At 35.4% G+C, this 21,380-nt stretch overlaps 1 protein-coding gene and 1 long non-coding RNA gene across 2 annotated transcripts; one reads left to right on the top strand and one right to left on the bottom strand.

Moving 5' to 3' along the window:
• Positions 1-4,951: 4,951 nt before the first annotated feature.
• LOC100375170 (uncharacterized) lies at positions 4,952-20,891 on the bottom strand. The gene is made up of 2 exons (XM_002733921.4): positions 20,818-20,891; positions 4,952-5,553 (listed from the first exon to the last, which is right to left on the bottom strand). Exon 2 carries the CDS (start codon positions 5,532-5,534, stop codon positions 5,037-5,039), a length of 498 nt encoding a protein of 165 aa, XP_002733967.1. The 5' UTR covers positions 5,535-5,553; positions 20,818-20,891; the 3' UTR covers positions 4,952-5,036.
• On the top strand, positions 12,275-13,139 carry LOC146732772 (uncharacterized). The gene is made up of 2 exons (XR_014926880.1): positions 12,275-12,353; positions 12,842-13,139. It is a non-coding gene; the product is annotated as an uncharacterized LOC146732772 (long non-coding RNA).
• Positions 20,892-21,380: the final 489 nt, after the last annotated feature.

Genomic DNA, 21,380 nt, shown 5'->3' with positions numbered 1-21,380 from the left:
GGTTAGCACGGGCTAAGGAACGCCCCAAACATTTTAAAAAATATACAAACATCTTCAGTTAGTTTATATATGCTTACTAGTACAGTAACTACGAAGGTATATATGCTACGGTTATAAAACCATACTAAAACAAATTCAGAAAGCAAACCTAAATGAATAGTTGGGAATAAAATAGTAAAACTTCCAAATGAACATTTGATACAATGGCGTTTTGGGCGCTTAGCCCGAACTAAACGTTCACACACACTCCTTTAGCCCGTGATAAGGATCTGGACCAGGTTCTCAAAAACGAGCTAGATTTAATCCGTACTTCTAAGTAACTTAGTATTTCTTAGCCCGTTCTAAACGTTCACGCCCGTGCTAAGGAGCTGTCTGTGAAGTCTACTAGTAAAAAAATGGCGTACTGATACTGAGCGGTTTTATTGGCGAAGTGCAGACCACTGTCCGATAACAGAGACAGTCAGAAAACTGGTATAATGGATGCAATATATTTACCCTGTCTGTACGTTAAATCGACCTTCCCGGTGCCGCGAACAGAGTGACATACATTTGTTTGAGACGTTTCCATGTAATGATGTTTACATCGTAGGTAATTACTTCTGTCGAGTCTTGATGGGCTGATGCGTTTAGACTACTTGACATTCAAACGATGACCCCTGCACGTACGCACTACCCATGTGACTTGGAACGCACACTGTGCGGGGCGTGTCATCACACATATATATCTGACGAGAACCGCGCGTATGTCTTTGTCCTACTTTCACGTACACTGTCAACGTACTTACTTCGCTTAACATTTATAATTCACTCGGCTATGAGAAAACGAAAGTTCCCCACTGGGAGAAATATGTTAAAATGCAGTTTGAACGCAACGTTTCAATATTAACGGGCATGTTTTGAAACTTAGTTTGTGCTATTATGAGATACAGTTTGCACGTTTGTCTAATTACACACGGGCAATTTGTCTGAGATTTAAAAAAAGGAGCATGTTTCAGCTTTACTTCAAATATACGATTGGATAAATTTATGAGTCGTAGGAAATGAACATCTCAATGCCACGTTAATTAAAATCACCCATTAAGCACTTCGCGCCGAATTCAAATGTTGCATTATTGACAGAAGATGCCATACAATCTACAATTCGGCCCGAATCTCCGTTTTGGGGAATAAATTATATTAGCCGTTTCCCATTTCTACGATTATCTTTAAAGGTTCCCTTTTGAAAACTTGTGGGTGTACAAACATGTTGTGGATATTGTGCCTTTTACGAGTTCTTATTCTTATTTTCTCAATTCTTTTACATGCAACATTTATTTTGTTTCTCTTCTTCCACAATTGTTTTATGTCCACCCTACGTTTCAATTACAGAACTTCATTAAGAACTAATTAATGACCCTCTCCCCCACTCTAACCACCCACATTGCAATATTGCTTTTGAGTAAGCCGTTGATGAGTCGGTCGGTTTTTAACGTCGCCGCCTGTGATTCATTTGTTTATGTGGGTGGGTGTGCAAGAAAACATCTCTACTGGCTATCAATCAGAAAATGTATATTTGATAAATACTATTTTATTAGCATCTGAGAGTTGAATGACAACAGAAATTAATTTGAATGCCAAAATAGTTATTTTCATTTAAACTAAAAGTTCTATCTAATCCTCTACCGGTGTTACCTACGCATCTAGTAGGAAACACACACATACTATATTAGAATAAAATGGTTTTCTATTTGCTTAGATGCAAATCAAATAGCGATAGTTTTAAGTAATCTTTATTACACTTCTTGTATTTTAAATCAAACTAAAATATTAATATTAGTATAAATATAATAATATGAGGTTATTACGAGGATACCTCAATATATTTACGAAGACAGTGCAGCTGAAGTATCGACCGACGCGCAGCGGAGTTCGATGCGAGGCGTACTGTCTGAGTACATCTTTGCTTTCCAAGGATACATCATGGAAATACCGAAATCCAAAAAGTTTAGAACAGAATCAGCGAAATTCTTTATGTGGAGTCCGGTCAAACCCTAGTGGCAGCCATGTTTGTTTTTATTATTAGGACGCTTACGCGCGTAATCATTCCATATTTGGAATTCGCATTTCTTTATATGATAAGATGAAAATACCCCGTAAAATACCACAAAATTACGGCACGCTGTAACTTATGCCGCTACGGTGACAGATGTATGATAATAATAAATAAGCTCAATTTTACAAGATTTTGTGTCATCTATATCTCATTAGTATTTCCGATCGATTGTATATCACTGGCATCTGCAATATCTCATTGATATTCCCGATCTTTTTATATCAGCTACGATATCTCATTGGTATTCTCGATCTCTATATCATCTACGATATCTCATTGGTATTCTCGATCTCTATATCATCTACGACATCTAATTGGTATTCTCTATCTCTATATCATCTACGATATCTCATTAGTATTCTTGATCTCTTTATATCATCTACGATATCTCATTAGTATTCTTGATCTCTATATCATCTACGATATCTCATTGGTATTCTCTATCTCTTTATATCATCTACGATATCTCATTGGTATTCTCGATTTTTTTATAACAGCTACGATATCTCATTGGAATTGTCGATCTCTTCATATTATCTATGATATCTCATTGGTATTCTCGATCTCTATATCATCTACGATATCTAATTGGTATTCTCTATCTCTTTATATCATCTACGATATCTAATTGGTATTCTCGATCTCTTCATATCATCTACGATATCTAATTGGTATTCTCGATCTCTATATCATCTACGATATCTAATTGGTATTCTCTATCTCTTTATATCATCTACGATATCTAATTGGTATTCTCGATCTCTTTATATCATCAACGATATCTCATTAGTATTCTTGATCTCTTTATATCATCTACGATATCTCATTGGTATTCTCGATCTTTTTATAACAGCTACGATATCTCATTGGTATTGTCGATCTCTTCATATCATCTATGATATCTCATTGGTATTCTCGATCTCTATATCATCTACGATATCTAATTGGTATTCTCTATCTCTTTATATCATCTACGATATCTAATTGGTATTCTCGATCTCTTCATATCATCTATGATATCTCATTGGTATTCTAGATCTCTATATCATCTACGATATCTCATTGGTATTCTCGATCTCTATATCATCTACGATATCTAATTGGTATTCTCTATCTCTTTATATCATCTACGATATCTAATTGGTATTCTCGATCTCTTCATATCATCTATGATATCTCATTGGTATTCTAGATCTCTATATCATCTACGATATCTAATTGGTATTCTCTATCTCTTTATATCGTCTACGATATCTAATTGGTATTCTCGATCTCTATATCATCTACGATATCTCATTGGTATTCTCGATCTCTATATCATCTACGATATCTCATTGGTATTCTCGATCTTTTTATATCATCTACGATATCTCATTGGTATTCTCGATCTCTTTATATCGCAGTGAGATATTCCCGATCGCTTGTGTACCAGCAACAATATCATATCGGTATTTCCGATCACACGAGTCACGATATCTCATTTATATTCTCGATCTCTTAATTTCAGCTGCGACGTCTCATTTGTATTCTCGATTACTTGGATATCAGCTACAATATCTCTTTGTTTTTTTCGTTCACTAGTTTATCAACCATGGTAACACTGTGGTTTTCTTGGTCATATATGTTTTATGATAGCTCATTGCTATATCCTTCAATGAGAAACCAGATATAATGACATATTGTCGATCGTCGCTAATGCAGCTGTAGGTTGCACTGCCTTCAACTCTGCCCGTTTGAACACAGACGAACCTACACAATCCCACATGAATAAAGTACTATGCGCGCAGTAGAGAAAATGGGAATGTAATATGTAAAAATACATACATAACTAAAAGTTGGCGATAGAAAAAATTGTTAAATTGTCTGTAAATATGAGATAAGGGTATGACGTAAGTTGGGGGTGTTTTGTGAGCGAAACTGAAATGTAATCAGAGTGCTTTAGGATATTGCAATGTCAATTCAATACTGTCACCAGTTCTTACAAGAACGACGATAACATGTGTGTGCTCACGGGGAGGAAGCGATTTTCTTACTGAAATACAATTGTCATCTGCCTTTGCTCATTTGCGGTCTGTTTTAGGGTTTCTTCTTGTCTTTTAGTTGAAAAGTATGCACTTTTCATTTTGGAAGTGGACATTAGATGACACCTAGCGTTGTCGATTCCTGTGCTACAATAGGGAGGTGTTATGAGAGGATACCAAAAGAATTTGAAGCAGAAACTATTGTAGCAGTGAAGTAATATTCCTATTAGCTTAGACGAGAGCAAATACTATTTCTTCTTTTCGTGAGAATTCCTCTATAATTTATATCAAAATAAACATTACATATTACACTATATTCATTGCGACTGTGTCAATTCATTGCCGATACAGCGCCAGCCATATCAACGATGAAGTTTCCGCTAAAAATTTCGAAGTAAGATGAGCGAACATATGATGTAATAAGGGATCTCCACATTGACGAGCTTTATTGGCACAAAGTCATCACACGTACAGAAAAACAAAAGAACACGAAAACACTAAATACTAACACTTTAACTTATTATGTGTTAATGACAAGGGAAATAATCGCAGTAGACACGCTGACATTAGTACACCCCGTAGCGTCAAGCTATCAAACATGCTTAACGACTCCCGGTGCTCGATAGTGTTGCAGAGCCGCTTCTTCAGAAGCAAGATACATACATTTAAGTACACACATATACCTTGCTGTTGCTGCGACATTTCTAACGAAAACTATGAATAATATCTAAACATATTACTAACCATATATATATACATTGTAGTACGTGTGTTTATATTTCGACAGATTTAACAAAATACTGTATTTTCATCATAAAATAAAGAAATCCTGTAAAAATGGCGTTTCGCAATGCTTTTATTTCTTGGTAGCTAAGACGTATTGGTAAATTCCCAAACACACACTTCTGATATTTACATTGTTTCTATCTCCCCGCACGTAGTCCCTGTACTTCAGCCTGTTGCTGTGCATCTTCAAGTATATGACGGAGTAATCGAGCTATTCGCGATCTTCTTCCTTCTTCAGACCGCTTGGCTGTATTTATTTCACCGTCTCTGTATTGGTCTTCTGCATAAGCCCCTTGATTATCAGACTGTCCCTCTCCCAAGCTGTATTTGTTCTGGAGTTGTTCCAGAAGTTCCTCTCGGAGGACACCTTGTACCCTGCTTATTCCGGAGTAGTCTTTTATAAGTGGCGGCTCCAACATGTCATCGCCGTATTCATCACCAGTTTGATCGACTTGCGGACTCATAATCTGACGGAAAAGCAATGCAATTTTCTCTTGTAATTTGTTCACTTGCATCAGTATTTCCATCATGGTGGGCGCTACGTCATCCTCGTTGTAGTTCACCAATTGCCTGGCGTTGAGCGTGTCAAGTTGGCAAACCATTGCCAAAAACACGAAGGCGACTCGATACAACATTATGTCTCCACTTAAGGCACTGTAAAGAAAAACAGTACAGTATAAGTTGATTGTTGTTGGTTTTATGAAATATGCCACACAGTTCGTATAATGGACTTCCTTAAGTAAGTACACGTCAGTACGTCGTGGGGGGTCCTGGGAGGGTTTACAGAGAATGTCAATCTGTTTGCAATACAAATGTCATCTCCAAAGAAAGCGTACAGTACATAAATAAATTTCAACCAGAGTCACTGAAAGCCATAATTAGCTTCTTGATATTTAAAAAAACGTAACGCATTTAATACTACCATCTCAAGTACTTTCCAGCAATACACCTTTGTGTATGATGTATCGTGCAAATTATATTTCAAGAAACGCCCACCCAATCCCCGTGCGTATATACTAAAATAAGCAAATGGGTTTTTATGCTTGGAGCTGTGTAATTAGTATGTCGTCGCTAACAGCTATGTAAGGAGCCATATGCCGATATATTGAGTTTTGCGGCTTCATTCCATTGTTGCCTACTATCTTCGATGTACTCTAATGTTAATCGACAATATCTTAACAAGATACGTCAACAATGACGCTAGTTATAATTAAAGAACTAAATCGGCATGATGCGACAAGATGCATCAACATGTGTTCTTTTATTCATTGAATACTTTACAGAACGTTACATAACAAATTTGCACATCCATACACTGACAAAAGTATCACAATATCTAAGAGGCAGCAATTTCAATGTTACGAGACAAGGTCGCCATTTCATTTCGAATCATTTATCGGTGAAAATGGTTTCTCAATGAAGTTCATTTTAAGTACTTTTAACATATTTATAGTAATTGCAACATAACCAATATGTTCCTATCATGAGAAAGTGGCGAAAACTGATACTTAGTGTGTATGGACCAAGACTATAGTGTTTTCACGAGAGTGGTAATAGATTATTGCCAATATTTAAAAGCCTTCCAAAACAACTGCGCAATGCTGTGCATTGCAAAAACAAGTGTCCGATATTTATATATTGGTACATCTACGGCGGTGTTATATAAAATGTTCTAATTAGTCTTCCAGTCTAAATCATAATGTGGTATATAATTCATTCCATCAAGTTTTAGTTTTGATATTATGGGAACACATTTCTTTTTCAAGAAATAACACACTCACTGGTATTACATTATCTTTGCGTTTTCGTTTTTGAAATATTTATAACACATGCACACAATTCAACTTCTTGGAACTGCATTAATAATACAAAAATAAGCAAAATAATGATATATAATATGAGAGAAATCGTATTATACCAATTTTAATTTGTTTGTTTCAGCGTGTTTGACATTGTTTATTTAAATGAGTTAAACCTAAATATTACTAGCATAGCGTATATCATCTCTAATGTCATGCAACAAACACGCAAATAGAATTCATGTAGTAGACCATGACAATAAGGTGACGTATGTTTAGTGATGAGTTTCAGTGCTTTGTAAAGCTTCATCTTTTGTTATTCAAATTGTAGCAAGTAGATGTATTAATTACAAGTATCATTAATTACATTACGTGCATATAAACACAAAATACGGGATTCGAATTTGAAACAACGGCGAAGCTTTTACCACTGCAAGCAAATGCACATCTGTTAAAGTAATTCGTTATTGAGCAAAATGCTTAATGGTTTTTCTTTCACAGTTGGTTTTTCTAAATTAAAAAATATTTTTTTCACTTTTTTGGTACCACTAAATCTTGGATCTTATTGCATAACATTGTATTTTCTATAAGTGTTAATATCTATTTCTTTACTGCACTATACTGGTTCAAAATAATTTCATTTAGTGTAACATCAAAATTTGTAAAATTTTCACTCTCTCTCTATCCCGCCTTTTTACCTGGTTTCTGTTTTGAATATAGATATTTTAAAAAATCTAATTATTTAAAGAAAGGTTATTGTCACTACACTCTTCAATAAGTGTCCTTATTAATCCTGTGTATTTTATGTATTCTCCTGAGTTGCAGAGAGGGTCTGAAACTTGCAACCTCGTTCGCAGTTTTGGCGTTGGTGTTTGATGTGTTGATGTTCTATCCAGCTTTGTATACATAATGCACACGTACGTGTGAAGATCGGTGATATGAAGAGCGTTCCTCCACGAGACACACGAGACATACAAAAAGTCACACAGATTTTATATATGAGTATATTATATTCAGGTAGAGTATATTTTTGTGCGTGAGCCGCTTTTTTGAGATGGATATCCAGGATTGTCGTTTTCAATTTCTTTGGTATCCTTGGTCAAGTATAAGTAAATTTTATAAGCAATGTTTGAGGGGGCGTGATACACGCATTATATATTTGTATTTGTACGTATTTGTTTGTTTTTGAGAAGAATAGAGAGTTGGTTTTCATGATTTTCAAAGTATTTCAAAAATTGAACATATGTACAAGATTCGATGACGTGCCCAGACAAACATTTCACAATTCAACTGGTAGATTATACGCCCTCGACATTTTGTCATGAAATGTGATTTACAGACGATTTCACAGCTTGCTAATCTTTTCCTCCCCAATAATAATAATAATATTTATTCTGTTAATATATATATATATATATATATATATATATATATATATATATATATATATATATATATATATATATATATATATATATATATATATATATATGCTGCTTCATATCACTGGATAATTGACCGCACCACTCTACATGGAATACCTATTCTTCAAGTTGACGTTGTTATCCATGTCAAGTCAACAATGGAAATTGAGGCAGTCCATTTGTATTAGAATTTATAAGACATTGAACAAGCTAATAATTGAACGTCTCATTGCATGTATAAGTACAAACACCTTTTATCGCGTATGCAGTGCAGCTACGATCCGAAATAACAGTCAGCGCACAACATGCGAGTCATTCGTTTTATTTAAGGATGATAACACGGAGATACAATTCTCGTCATTATAAGCCAATTACGGGTATACTGTCGTCAGAGCAGTCGCATTTGATAGAGAATAATGGGGTAATTCATTAATGAAATGGACATAAACGATGGTAGCAAGTTAATTGTCTGTAGAACATTGCAATGCGAGTAATTGAAATCGGGATGAAAACAGGAAGAAAGTAATTTAATTAACAAGAAGATACATTGTGAATTTATGTAAAACAGTTTCATTTTGATTGTCATGCTTTGTGTGTGGGAGTTCTGGAGATCCCTTTCAATTTGACTCTCATTACGCCGCAAAAAATGTCAATTTCAATTCAACTCAAATGACTATTTTTGTCTGAAATCCAGTAATTCGGCGAATACACCTATATAAAAGCGTATATATTTGACAACGAGCATCGATTGTTGGGCCTTGATTCACAAACTGTTATATTTTCATTGTAAAAATCGAAAATGGAAATCTGAGTAATTGTGTGCTTTTCCATAAAATGATGTTTTAATACATCATTATTCATTAATTAAATCTCGCTTTCAACATTGACTGTGACATCATCGAAAGTACTCTATAATGTGATAAACATTGTCTTCAAGAACATCGGCGACAAATAAATGCGTGTCTAAACTGTGTAAAACTGAATTATTCAAAACCACAGACGGTCAATCAGCAAAAGAATGCCTCATTATATCTTATATACTAATTTTAAAAAATGGAAATATCTGAGTTGTGTACATTTTATCAAAAAGAGAAGAAAACTTGTGTATGTCTTGTGTAAATTTATGTTTCAAGGGGATTTGTGGATATTCAATACATCTTCATTCTGTGACACTCAACTTGTTCCTACTAGTAAGTCTCTTGGAGACTCGTTTTTGTTATGAAAATAAATATTCTTAAACCTCATTTCCCAGTACCTTTATTATTTTATTGTTATTACCGACACACACTTGAAACACATTTTGTTACAAGAACAAATCTGCATATGGAAAATGCAAATGATACCCATGTTTATAGGCAATTCTTTTCTAATGTATATTTATTAAATGAAGCGACTTTCAAACACCCACATGTTATACGATTTTTGATTAGCTTATTCGTGATTTTTGCGTTAAGTATATAATTAATTCTTGGGTGCACAGGGCTTGTAAGTGAGTTTGGATGAGATCTGATACATATTTTTGTAATAATTTTGGGGGATTTTTATAAACAAATTGCCTAATTATTTCCAGCCGGCTTGCTTATTTTCCAACAAATCAAAATTCTCATTTGAATTTGAATTAGCAGGTAAGCGTCCCGGAAATGAGTTGTTAAAATATGAGACAAATCCATACCCGAAAGTCCCATTGAAAATTTGAATTTGTTTAAACAGTATTCAAGCATGATAACCCTACCTCAATTTTCGTGCAAATATGTAACATATTCAGGTACTGCTAAACACTTATTCTTAAGCTGTTGGTATTATGTACATAATAAAAGAAACTAAGCATAATCCTTCATATAATTAGAACACACATATACTTCGATTGCTGTCAATAGAGAACCTAAATTTATTTAAAATACATTTGATAAAACTCAATTAAACGCAACCCAATGGAGTATTTCAATTTCATTTCAACTCAATCAAAATGCAACCATATATAGAGTTGCAAATAATTGAAGTTTGATTAAACTTAATTAAAACGCAGCTATATACAGAGCATAATTAACGTAACGGTCTGTGTATTCTAAGAGTATCCAAGAAAGCGGTATGCGTGTTTATGTATACCAACATCTACCTCCTTTCAGGATACATTTATATTGTAAGAACACTCTGGGTTTTAAAGATTATTTTCACATTGCTAAACAAAATTCAAGCTTGGATTTTATATCATTGTCTAACTAATATTACTAAGTCACGAATACAGGTCTCCCTCTTAAATTAAAGAAACTACGTCATGTAGTTAACGTTTAAACCGTGCTAACAGCGGAAATAACATATTAATTCTAATCCGAGATGCTGACGTGAGCTTATGAATCAAATTATTCGACATATTGTCAAATAATTTGCCGGCAGTGGCGGCGTCGAACGATAAACACTCGTTGCCCGAGGCTGGTATAAGCTTTGTTTTCATAAGTGCGTACGCGGGTCAAATGTTATTCTCGTTATCGAGTGTTTGACATTTTGCAACCTTACTATAATCGGTATCTAATTTCTAATTTACCGCGTAATGTATATTTTTGTTTTTTTTTCTCGGAAAAATGTGATTTATGAACCCACGTTTGTCGTATCACATAGTTTTAACTTCTATTACCATCTTCCGTTGACGTACCATTGTCTTAAGTTACGGATTTGATTTGTTTTGTCATATTAGCCACCATGTTTTTGTCCTTTATTTCATCAAATATGCATGCCACTTGATCCTTACGATATTGGAAGTCGAGCATTCGGGCTTAGTTAGATGTTAAAATATTGTTCACAAGTAACGCGACAGCTCAAAACACCGCCTCCTTTAAGGGACATACGATAAAAGCAAACAAACAAAGACAAAGGGATATGCATGCAACATCTTACAGACAACAGTGATATCACGTTGAAGCTATAAATATTGATCTTGTTATCTGCTCCCATTTCAATTCATGCACACAATATTATCGAGCGGTGAAAACAGTCACTCGCCACCGCGTGGCCACAACATATGGCACGACTGTGATATCGGCAATAGGCTTTCCGCCCTTTGATGTATTTAAAAAAATCAAACGTTTAGGCTTTAGTTTCGGCTCTCCTTACATACAATCTGTGTCCTGTTTATCAACAGTTTGGAGGTGGTATACGTGCCATATTCTAAATATGGTACGACACGTGACGTCGGCCCGTACACACTGACACAGTGTACGTCAATGATTTAGTCACACGCACTTTTACAAACAGCAAAATAATTGAAGAAAGATATGCGTTGATTGACGTGTCTTTCTATTCCTATGGTATGCGCACAAAAAAAACGTGATCTTCATCTCTGCTAAACAGTCTAATAGATCCACAATTTGACATTTTAAATAGTTATTTTTTTGAATTCAATAAAATGCTAGTAGTACACTGTGGCCAGGCAATTTAAATAGAACGGCATGTAACAGTCGACGCAATGTATTTGTATTAATATAAGCAGTATAAAATGGTTATTTTGATCGTTTAACTGAACACGAAGGGGGAAACTTGAGACAAATACACATTGTACAAATGACGTTTTAAATTGCATTTTAAACACTTCTTAATTACAGTGGGATATGATGCCCAAAATGTTGTTTCGCTCTTTCTATTTTATAGTCGCCATATTAGCGGTGTATTTGAGAACAAATATAGGTGATATCCTTCAGTAAGTTATTCCGAGTAAACTTTACAGATGGAGATGCTGCATTGTTCGAGTTAGGGACATCGAGTTACGAAAACATCGAGTTACACAAATAACCACGCACATGTTTTAGAAACCACGCGCACTATTGAGAAACCACGCTTAAATTGTAATGCGATGTTCAATTACCAGTTAGCAGAACTTCGAGTTACTAGCAATATATAATTCAATCTGATTAAAATCTGATGTAGTGTACGGGCTTTAATTATTTTAGCTATAAACTTATTTTAATTTTATTTTTTATTACTTTTGTTATTAATGCCCTTTTATCTCATTATTTTACTTTGATTTTGATTTTGTGATTTTTTTTAATTCCGCCCTACCTACATCTGATCCGACGCCTATGTAACGAGATTTCAACGAGACCCACTATCGACGATTTTAGTCAACGAATCACATACCTCCTTCTATAGCGCACATGATGACGTCACCGGATGGCAAACACACTCAAATAAAATGGCGGATTATACCGACGTTAGCGACCGTGAATAACACGGCTTTTCGGTAAGTTTATCATTGTAAAATGCAACGAAAGTCATCTTTATGTTAATATTGTGATTCGAATGGTTCGACTTTAGATCGTTATTCCGCATAGTTATTCTGGGAGTGTTAATTTTGTTTCCACCGGTTCGACCGAACACCAGTGTCTTTTTCCAGTCGCCTGCCCTGGAGACGGGTGATGTTTTGTTGACGATCGGGCCAAAATCGTCTACGGTATTGAAGCTGTAAATATTCATCAAATTGTATCAACATTTTGTACATTATACAATAACTCTTTATTAAAGTATTTGAGCTGATTTGACTGGAATAAAATAGTTTTTATTTGGAACACATCGCAATTGATCAGGAAATATTTGTTTGCTCCAATTTTCTGCGTCGATGCCGTGGGCCGGTGACCGTTATACAATTTAAAATCATTTTGCATTGTTTACTATAGCTGTTTACAGTGTTCTAATCATTACGATTTACTTATTTTTTTGCTTCCATTCTAGATAATTATGCTCAGTGATGTAAAATTGAAGCGATGACTGAATGAACGAACCTTGGCTGGCGAAGATGTATCTGGAAGTGTACACATTTGTTGGAAGTGAAAAAAATATTCAATGTAATGACAAAAATTGTAAAATGCTGTGGAATTTCTTTTGCAAATAAAAATATAGTAGCAATTTTCTATTAATGGTTTATTCAAGTGGGCAAAATATAATGTACAGAAAGATTGCCCGTATACACTGAAAAGTAAGCAACCGACAGCCTGTATAAAAAGGGGCTGTGATTGGCTGTTACTTACGCGAGATTTGAACGGGACTTACATAGGCGTCGGATCAGATGTAGGTAGGGCGGAATTAAAAAAAAATCTCAAAATCAAAGTAAAATAATAAAATAAAAGGGCACTAATAACAAATATAATAAAAAAATAAAATTAAAATAAGTTTATAGCCAAAATAATTAAAGCCCGTACACTACATCAGATTTTAATCAGATTGTATATAATTTTGTTTTGTTGAACGTCCATATTCAGTAACTCGAACTCGAATAAACAGTTAACCGAACATCGAGTTACTGGCAACACAGATTTGTTGTTTTGTTTAACGTTCACATTTAATAACTCGATTTTAATTAACCGTTAACCTAACTTACCTAAAGTTACGGGAGACATAAAACGTTAAATAAAACAATAACGGTTAACTATTAATTGATCGAGTTATAATTTGGGCGTGTTTTTTAAAAGTGGGAGTGGTTTCTAAAATATTGGCGTGGTCATTTTGTAACTCGATGTTTTCCTAACTCGATGTCCGAGACAATTCAGCATCTTTTTCAGGTTGCACATACAGTAGCACGCACCAATGACGCTGCAGGTCGGCGTCCTCTTTACACCGTTCTGACGCATATCGCGCGAAGAGTGCCGGGAGTTTGTTGAGAAATTGCGTAACAAGGGTCACGCGCCATCCTGCGGTCACTGTTGCCTGTGACTGAAGGCAGAAAATGGGTTTCTCGGTCTAAAGGCGTTCTAAAGGTGATTTTATTGCGTTCATGGACGTTCTATTTCAAGGTAGCTGAAAGCATTCTCCTTCCCAGAGTTCCTTGCGGTATTTGTAGAAATAGAACTCTGTGTGAGAGACTGAGTTTATTGTACGTACGTTCTATTATATGTACGTTTCTGCTGTTGCAATGAATGAATTATGTATGACGTTAATATTTCACTAAAATATGCAAATAAAAAGCAACTTAAGTTGTAAAAAAGAAGTATCAAGTTCCATGTATAAATATTAGTGTAAAAAAGCGGCGAAGCGCCATTTTAGCCAAAATCGGCGTCATATGACACAGGTCTGTGCTGAGACAGCGCTTCATATGACGACACAACACACATAATAAACACAATTCATATGAATTGTTTCACCCAGAAACGTCAATATTATAATTTTACTATGATGTTATACATTGTTATTGACGTCATCACGAAACGTCATATGCATTGTAAGCCTTTAATCGGTCTGATGTTTCAGCCTTGAGTAAGGCAGCTTCCTAATCCGAACCGTTGACCTTCGATTTATAAATCTAAATATTGGTATTGTTGAATTAGTGAAAAAAAAAGTTCGCCTTTCCATGAAGTATCGTGTCATGCCATTTCGCCTGACAGTGTTGATGGGTACCGTAACATCTCTAGAAGCTGAACGTATGATCGTATTTGAATTGTGTCAAAATATGTTTGTTTACGCATATTCACGCGTTTTTCGAAAATTAGTAATAAATATATAATATATAAAAATAATTTATTTTCTATATTGCGAAATCTTTAGTAGTCGTTAAGCTTCTTAATGTGGAACTCCGTAGATTATGTACTATAACAATTGAAATATACATAATCCGATCAATAATCTAATGATAAAAAATAACGCTATGCTGGAACTGTTCAAGGTGACAGCGATGACAATGTCAATGTGACATTGGAGATTTTTTTATGGCAACCCTGTTCAAGTTTTGTATTTTATTTTTGCCTTGATACTGACACAGAGTATAATAAAGGTCTAACCGTTCTATTTTACGTATTGACTTGACTTTGCTTCAAGTTGATATTCGTTGTAAACGTGTGATGTACTAATTCATTTAAAATATGAACAACGGGTATTTTGTGTCGAAACTAGATTTTTAAAAATAAATTATCACAATTATCACGGCTGGACAATTCTGCATCTGTCATTTAAATACTTTCCACGCTGAACTGTTAACTCGTTAACTTGTACTTTAGACCCCCGCCATCATTTCATAGCATTGGGCTCTACTTTTCAGATGAAAACTTCACCACTTTTAGAAAAGTGCTGTCGACAAATAGTCGATATAATCGACACTATATGGAATGAAATTATATCAGCGCCCTGTGACATTAAGTTTTACAACTCGCAAACAATGTGCAATATTGATATTTGTATTTTAACCATGTTTAAATAATCTTGTTTGAAAATGAACCTTGGTAAAAATAATATGCTATGATTCGTCGTAAAATGAAAATATTGTTTTTTTGTCAATAAACCCAATAGCATTCGTTCACTACACTTGTGCGCTTGCGCTTCGAATTGCTTGTACGTATAGATAAATCGAGAACACGTGAGACTAGCATACCTGTTGGTTAACATGATACTCTAACTTTGTCGTTTATTTTTTCATTTGTTTACGTTAATGTTACCAGGTCCAACTTCGCCTTCTAACGCGTTCCGAGACTCGACACATAATCGATAATCCATGGGTAGATGTATGCCAATTGTTTACATACGGCATGAATGTAATAACTATGACATTGATGAACCAGGGGAAACATTACCTAGACAAATCATACTGAGCAGAGCCAAACTGATCTTTTATAAACTAGTACTTAGGTGAAGTAAAAAACAATTGACTAGGGCGATTTCACAGTACAGTTGAGAACCGAACACATCATCTGCAAAAAAACAAAGTGATATTCTTTGTTGTTCCATATACCTTGCTTACTTTTACACAACATTACTTTTATTACCGATTAAACTACACAATTCGATACATGACATGAACGAAAAGAAACAATGCGACAGTAATTTCTGGTATTATTACAAGTCGGGAAATTAGAATTAATTTAAACCTATTTATTTATACACGGTACACCGTGGTGACATACAGTGTATACATTTACACGCAGTTTGAGTTTCCGCTTAATCATGAAATTGCTCCGTGCTGTTTTATCAGTGCACACCTCAATCGCGTCGCCACCGGATATTTCAACTGATGACATTAGCATCTAAATACCACCCTCTTTAAGTGGGTTAACGCAATATTGACATTTACCGTGGATCACAAAAAGTCGTATCGTCGTTAGCACGCTAATGACGATAATCAATATGCTACGTTCTATAATTTGATTGATATTCAGGGATGTTCGTTTTCACCGCGCTCGCCGCGGTTAAAGCGCGGTAGTCGTCGGGCTGCGCATGTGCCACATTTGTGTTGATAAACATTGATTTTCCCACAATCCAATGCGCTTTTCAAATGGAAATCACAAGTATGGATTTTGACCTGGGCGCGACTTGCACTGATTACCACCAGTAACTCCTTCGATACCTTCCAATAACATGAAAATTACTTAATTAAAGCTTGGAAACGTCTCAGTTCGTACTCGAACAGTCAAAGTCGCCATCTTTGTTTATATGAGACCCATATATCTCGCACATGCGCAGCGCGACGACTACCGCGCTTTAACGCGCTCACAATTGAATCAATTTCACATGTTCTGCCAATGGTACCGACCAGTATCGTTGAATCAAACGCCCGTCACGTTACGCAGATAACCGATAGTGTGATTTTACACCTGGGAAATAAAGAAAACCTCTTGTTGACATCCCTAATTTTCAAGCATGATTGACATGTTTGCGATTATTACGTAATTACTGTATGCACTTTGCCAAATTGGATTATGGTTTATCTTAGACTAAAGGTATTGCTTTTACAGTTAATACAAGTGTATTTCAAAACAAAAATTATATACATTGCATCTTTAACACAACGTCTACACCAGTGCTGTAGACAATATACCTCTCCTATGATTTGCGCCCTCAAACACCGAAACGCATATATGACGTAATTGGGTAGCACAGATGCCACTCAAAGCGTCGCTATCGTTTCGATGAACGATGATTGTGTGTTTGGAGATTTTAATATATTCTAGATGATGCACGACTACACAACCAAACTCTTTTCACCCAATTACGTCATTTTTACGTCACTGAAGCGCTCCGTCACTAGAGGGATTTTGATGAAATGTTGTTAAAATGTTATTGGTGTAATATCACTGGTTCGAAGCTCGCGGAAATACAAGTTGTCAATACGCAGCAAACTTGAATCAGATTGTGATAGTACTAACACGCTTATAAGTAAACGCATCTGTACATTTTCTTATTGGCGACTTTGAATTCACTCCCCGCCAAAAAACCACGGCAAGCATTTTCCAGGAAATTAACATCAGCAACACCATTAAATTCAACGGCGGGGACCCATTCCCTATTGGTGAGCTGAGAGCGAAACATTAATTAAGAATAAAAATAAAACTCACACGCATTGTGTGTATGGCATTTGAATTTTAAAATATCAACGGCGATTTACGGCAAGAGATTATAACTGGGATCACAGAGCTTCCGTAAATCATGCGCGTTTAATGTAAACGTCACTTGACGACATTGTTCCCGTGTAGACTGAAATAAGACAGCCGTAGGCGACTTGAAGTATGAACAATAGAATTTTACTTATCGTATTGCGAAGCGGTTATCACGATGGAATATGCGTACTCATTACATACAACAGTATATATGACATGTTGTTGTTTTTTTAACCTATATATGTCAATATTAGTGTTTTGGTATTTATTTTCTAGTGTGATTTGTAACTTTTTGAGAAATCAAGTAAAAGTGGAATAAGAAAATGTGATTCGCCGCTAGGCACATGGAAAGCTTGAGATGTGCACCGCTCTTCGAACAGTTCTCAGTGTTACCCGAGCCAAGTGATTTGACAGTTAGTATTTTGTGTTTTTTGTTTCAAATAGAGTATACTTATTCAGGCATTGTCTTTAAAACAAGTAATCATTTGAACTAATCCTCTGCCGATTTTCGGAATAATCATTGGAAACATATGATAAATATTGGTATAATAGCGCATTTTTTAGGCTCAATTCATTCCTAATTATCGACCACGTAATATATAAGGCACAATCTCAAAGACATCGGTCCCACAAGTTGCGTATCTTTGCAATTAAGCGCTTCTGGGTCGTGTGTGGGTTTAAAGGACGTCGTCTACTCTGTTAATATTGCTATAATCATGGTTGCCCGCCAAGAAAAAAAAAATTTCTTTCTTTAAAAACAAGATTTAATTGAATAGACGAATGTCCACACAAACAGAGTTGTCTATTTGAACCGCATCGCTTATTCCCATTTACGTCATTCACGGCGTCACGGATCACATCGCCACTAGCGGGCGTAACTTGTAGAAATTATGTATTCTGCTTACAATAAATAACGTGCGCATTTGATTTCAGTTTCGCCATAAACGCGTAAAACAAATCGTTTTTAGTACATCTCCAATTTGTGGATTATTAAATATTTTTTCTTGTTGCATTTCAGAGCATCAAAGATGCCAGTTAAAACACAAAAACAATCGACCGATCCCTATAAATATAGCAATAACAAAATCAGCCAAAGAAATGAAATACGAATATTCACGCACAACTGTTTTGTTTATATATAAATGTTGTATGCGTGTTATTTCTTACATCCTGCCCAGAAGGGCACGCGTATCAGGTTAAATGGTTACCTTCATACATCGGTAATTCAAAATAACACCGTCAATATAATGGATAACATGTGTGGATTATGATACATAAAACTTCACGCTTCAGTTGGCTATAATCAAAAACTTCCTGTAACATTTGTGTGTACACGACACCCGGCGAATATCGGCATATAACTTTATGAATGCGATAATACGTTCTTTGGGATTTTAAAATACATCATGTGTTTATTTAAATCCGTGAAATTCATTCTATCACACATACGAGAGATTACACACTGTATTCTAATTGGAATTGGTGGTCAAAACTCTATGATTTTACTTAAGACTGAGACAGAGAATTAAACAACATTCGACTGCATGTTGTCTGTCACTAGGTATAATTGACTTTCTGCCATATTCGCTGCTGTATTGCGTCTTTGTGCAATATAACTGTTTGGTGTGTGACAGACTAATTAATCACCTAGCTGCAATTACACATGCGTATATATCATCGCAGTCGCATACACACAGTCAACAACAGGATTAGAGAGACACGTGTATATAGAAAGATATGATCCGAATGACTAATAGTATGATTAGTTTCTTGATCTGTAGTGACTGGTATTTTAGTAGGTGCACTCACTACAACTAAACACCGGGGAAATACGTCGTAAATTATTATGTTAATGATATTCGAACGACAGTGATTAATTAAAACACACCAGTGAAATATCACCATATATCATTAAGTGAGATGGATGAATACGATCCATTTGTACTTTATGAAAAATCCTATTCTAACTCATTCATTCGTGCCATTCACAGTGTCCGAGTATCAAGATAATCGTCCCCCCTGGCCATTACATTTAACTAACAGTTTTGTGTAATAATGTGTCTCTAAAAGATTCTTATTAGTTGTTATAAAAAAGTAAATGGATGACTCTCTCTGGAAATGAAGATTACAATGTTATTAGACTGGCTTCTTGTTTTATTGAAACACGTCTTCAAATCTACAGAAAAATGAAATTTAAATCCATATATATGAAATTACATCCGCTTAGTTGATTATTATCTCGTGTATAATTAACAGCCTCCGGAACTATTTCAATATCCGTCACGACTGAGATTAAACGGGATAACCTATAAGATCTTGACAATATCCTGACTTGGTGACTGAATGATTACACTTTCCGTGAAACTCGGTCAGTTGATGTGTGCGCGTCGTGATACATCTTTAAAGTAGCCTAACAAATGGTCACGTAATTAAACAGACTATCGCATGTACACACCGGGAACTCACAAATAGTTAATTAGGTATACCGGGCAACGTTTCGTCTTCTCTGTTCAACCAATAGTTTTCGCCGTGTGTGTAATGATCGCGGTATCGTGATAATGGGGATAAAAGTCGCCTTTCAGTGGTAATTCGTGTTTAAAATGGATCTGTTTTGTCCGATGAAATAAGGAAACAGTCGGCGTCGACTCCACGACAAAGCAGTTAGCACTCTACAAGACATAATGACCGAACAGAAATCTTAAGCAACCAGAGGCTATCACTTCACCCACCGCGGGGTGCAACAGCTAAGTCAATCTTCACGAGTAATAAATACGTTTCGTATCTACATATATCCTGTTCTCAAATGTTTAATTTATCAAACTTTTAATATTTCGGAGTACCGGATAGTGGGTTGTGCCGTCTCGACAGAACCATTAAGTGCGTGAAGAAACTTACGCGTCCACGAATTATTAATATATTATTGCGTAGTGTAATAAGTTGCATAGTCAATATCTATTTAATACACCCATTTCTCGGTCTATTGTATTCCATTTGTCAAATCTGAATATCGTTTCGCCAATATTTGAACTTGTCTCTCTAATTGTATATTAACAATTTTATTGTATATTTTCGCTGATCAATTAAATGCAATGTCAAATTTTGAGTAACATTGAGTTCAAGTGGTTGGGTGTTTTAATATTGGTGCATTGCACGATTAAACATGTGTTGACACATTTAGCTTAGATCGTAATACAGTCTAGTGAGTAAACAATTGCATGGTAGATTGAGAAAAGTCACCGAGGGTTGAAGCATTATTAAGGCAACGCATGTAATTCATAATAATGGGGAAAAGAAATACATGTCAGAAGGCAGATACGGAAACACAGAAATAAACAACCAGTAAACGCTTACCTTATGACTTTAACTTTGTTGTGGTTCTCTTCAGAGTATCGTGACTCACTACACACAGAAGACAAGAGTCGGTTTGGCATCTACTCTGACATTCATACTACTATTTATACCACAGGACAACGCCCACATGTCACAGTGCTTCATGCCGATGACGTGCAAGTTTTCTTTTACCAAAGAAGATTTCAGCAACGTCACGTGGTCTTGTTTCTATGACAATCGTTCGACAATCATATGCTGCTCGCTTTGTTTATACTACGCTTGCGAATCATTTATAAGACGTGTATTTTTAACAGACATTTTAGCGAACTCAACTGCGGCTGCGCGCTTCGGATGTTTGTAGGTAATAAGTTCGGTTGAAAATAAAATCGGCCAGCCTCTTCGCACAATTTTCTTTTCATTTGTCCCCAACCAAATTTTCAGAATATCTTAGTCATCTAAGATTGCATGTAACAAGCCAAGAGGGACACACAGTTTAATTTCTTGTGTGGTTTTCTGCAGCAAGTTAAAAATTGGAACCAAATAGGTCAAGACCGATGTTACAAAACAGAGCGGAACTTTGCGGC

The sequence above is a fragment of the Saccoglossus kowalevskii genome, chromosome 17 (genome assembly GCF_978046115.1).
Source record: "Saccoglossus kowalevskii chromosome 17, keSacKowa6.1, whole genome shotgun sequence".
NCBI lineage: Eukaryota > Metazoa > Hemichordata > Enteropneusta > Harrimaniidae > Saccoglossus > Saccoglossus kowalevskii.
Note: the sequence above shows the minus strand (reverse complement) of the source record. Positions and strands in the feature narration are given on the sequence as shown.

Coding starts and splice junctions, on each gene's coding strand:
- LOC100375170 (XM_002733921.4), bottom strand. CDS start 5,534: ATGTTGTATCGAGTCGCCTTCGTGTTTTTGGCAATGGTTTGCCAACTT.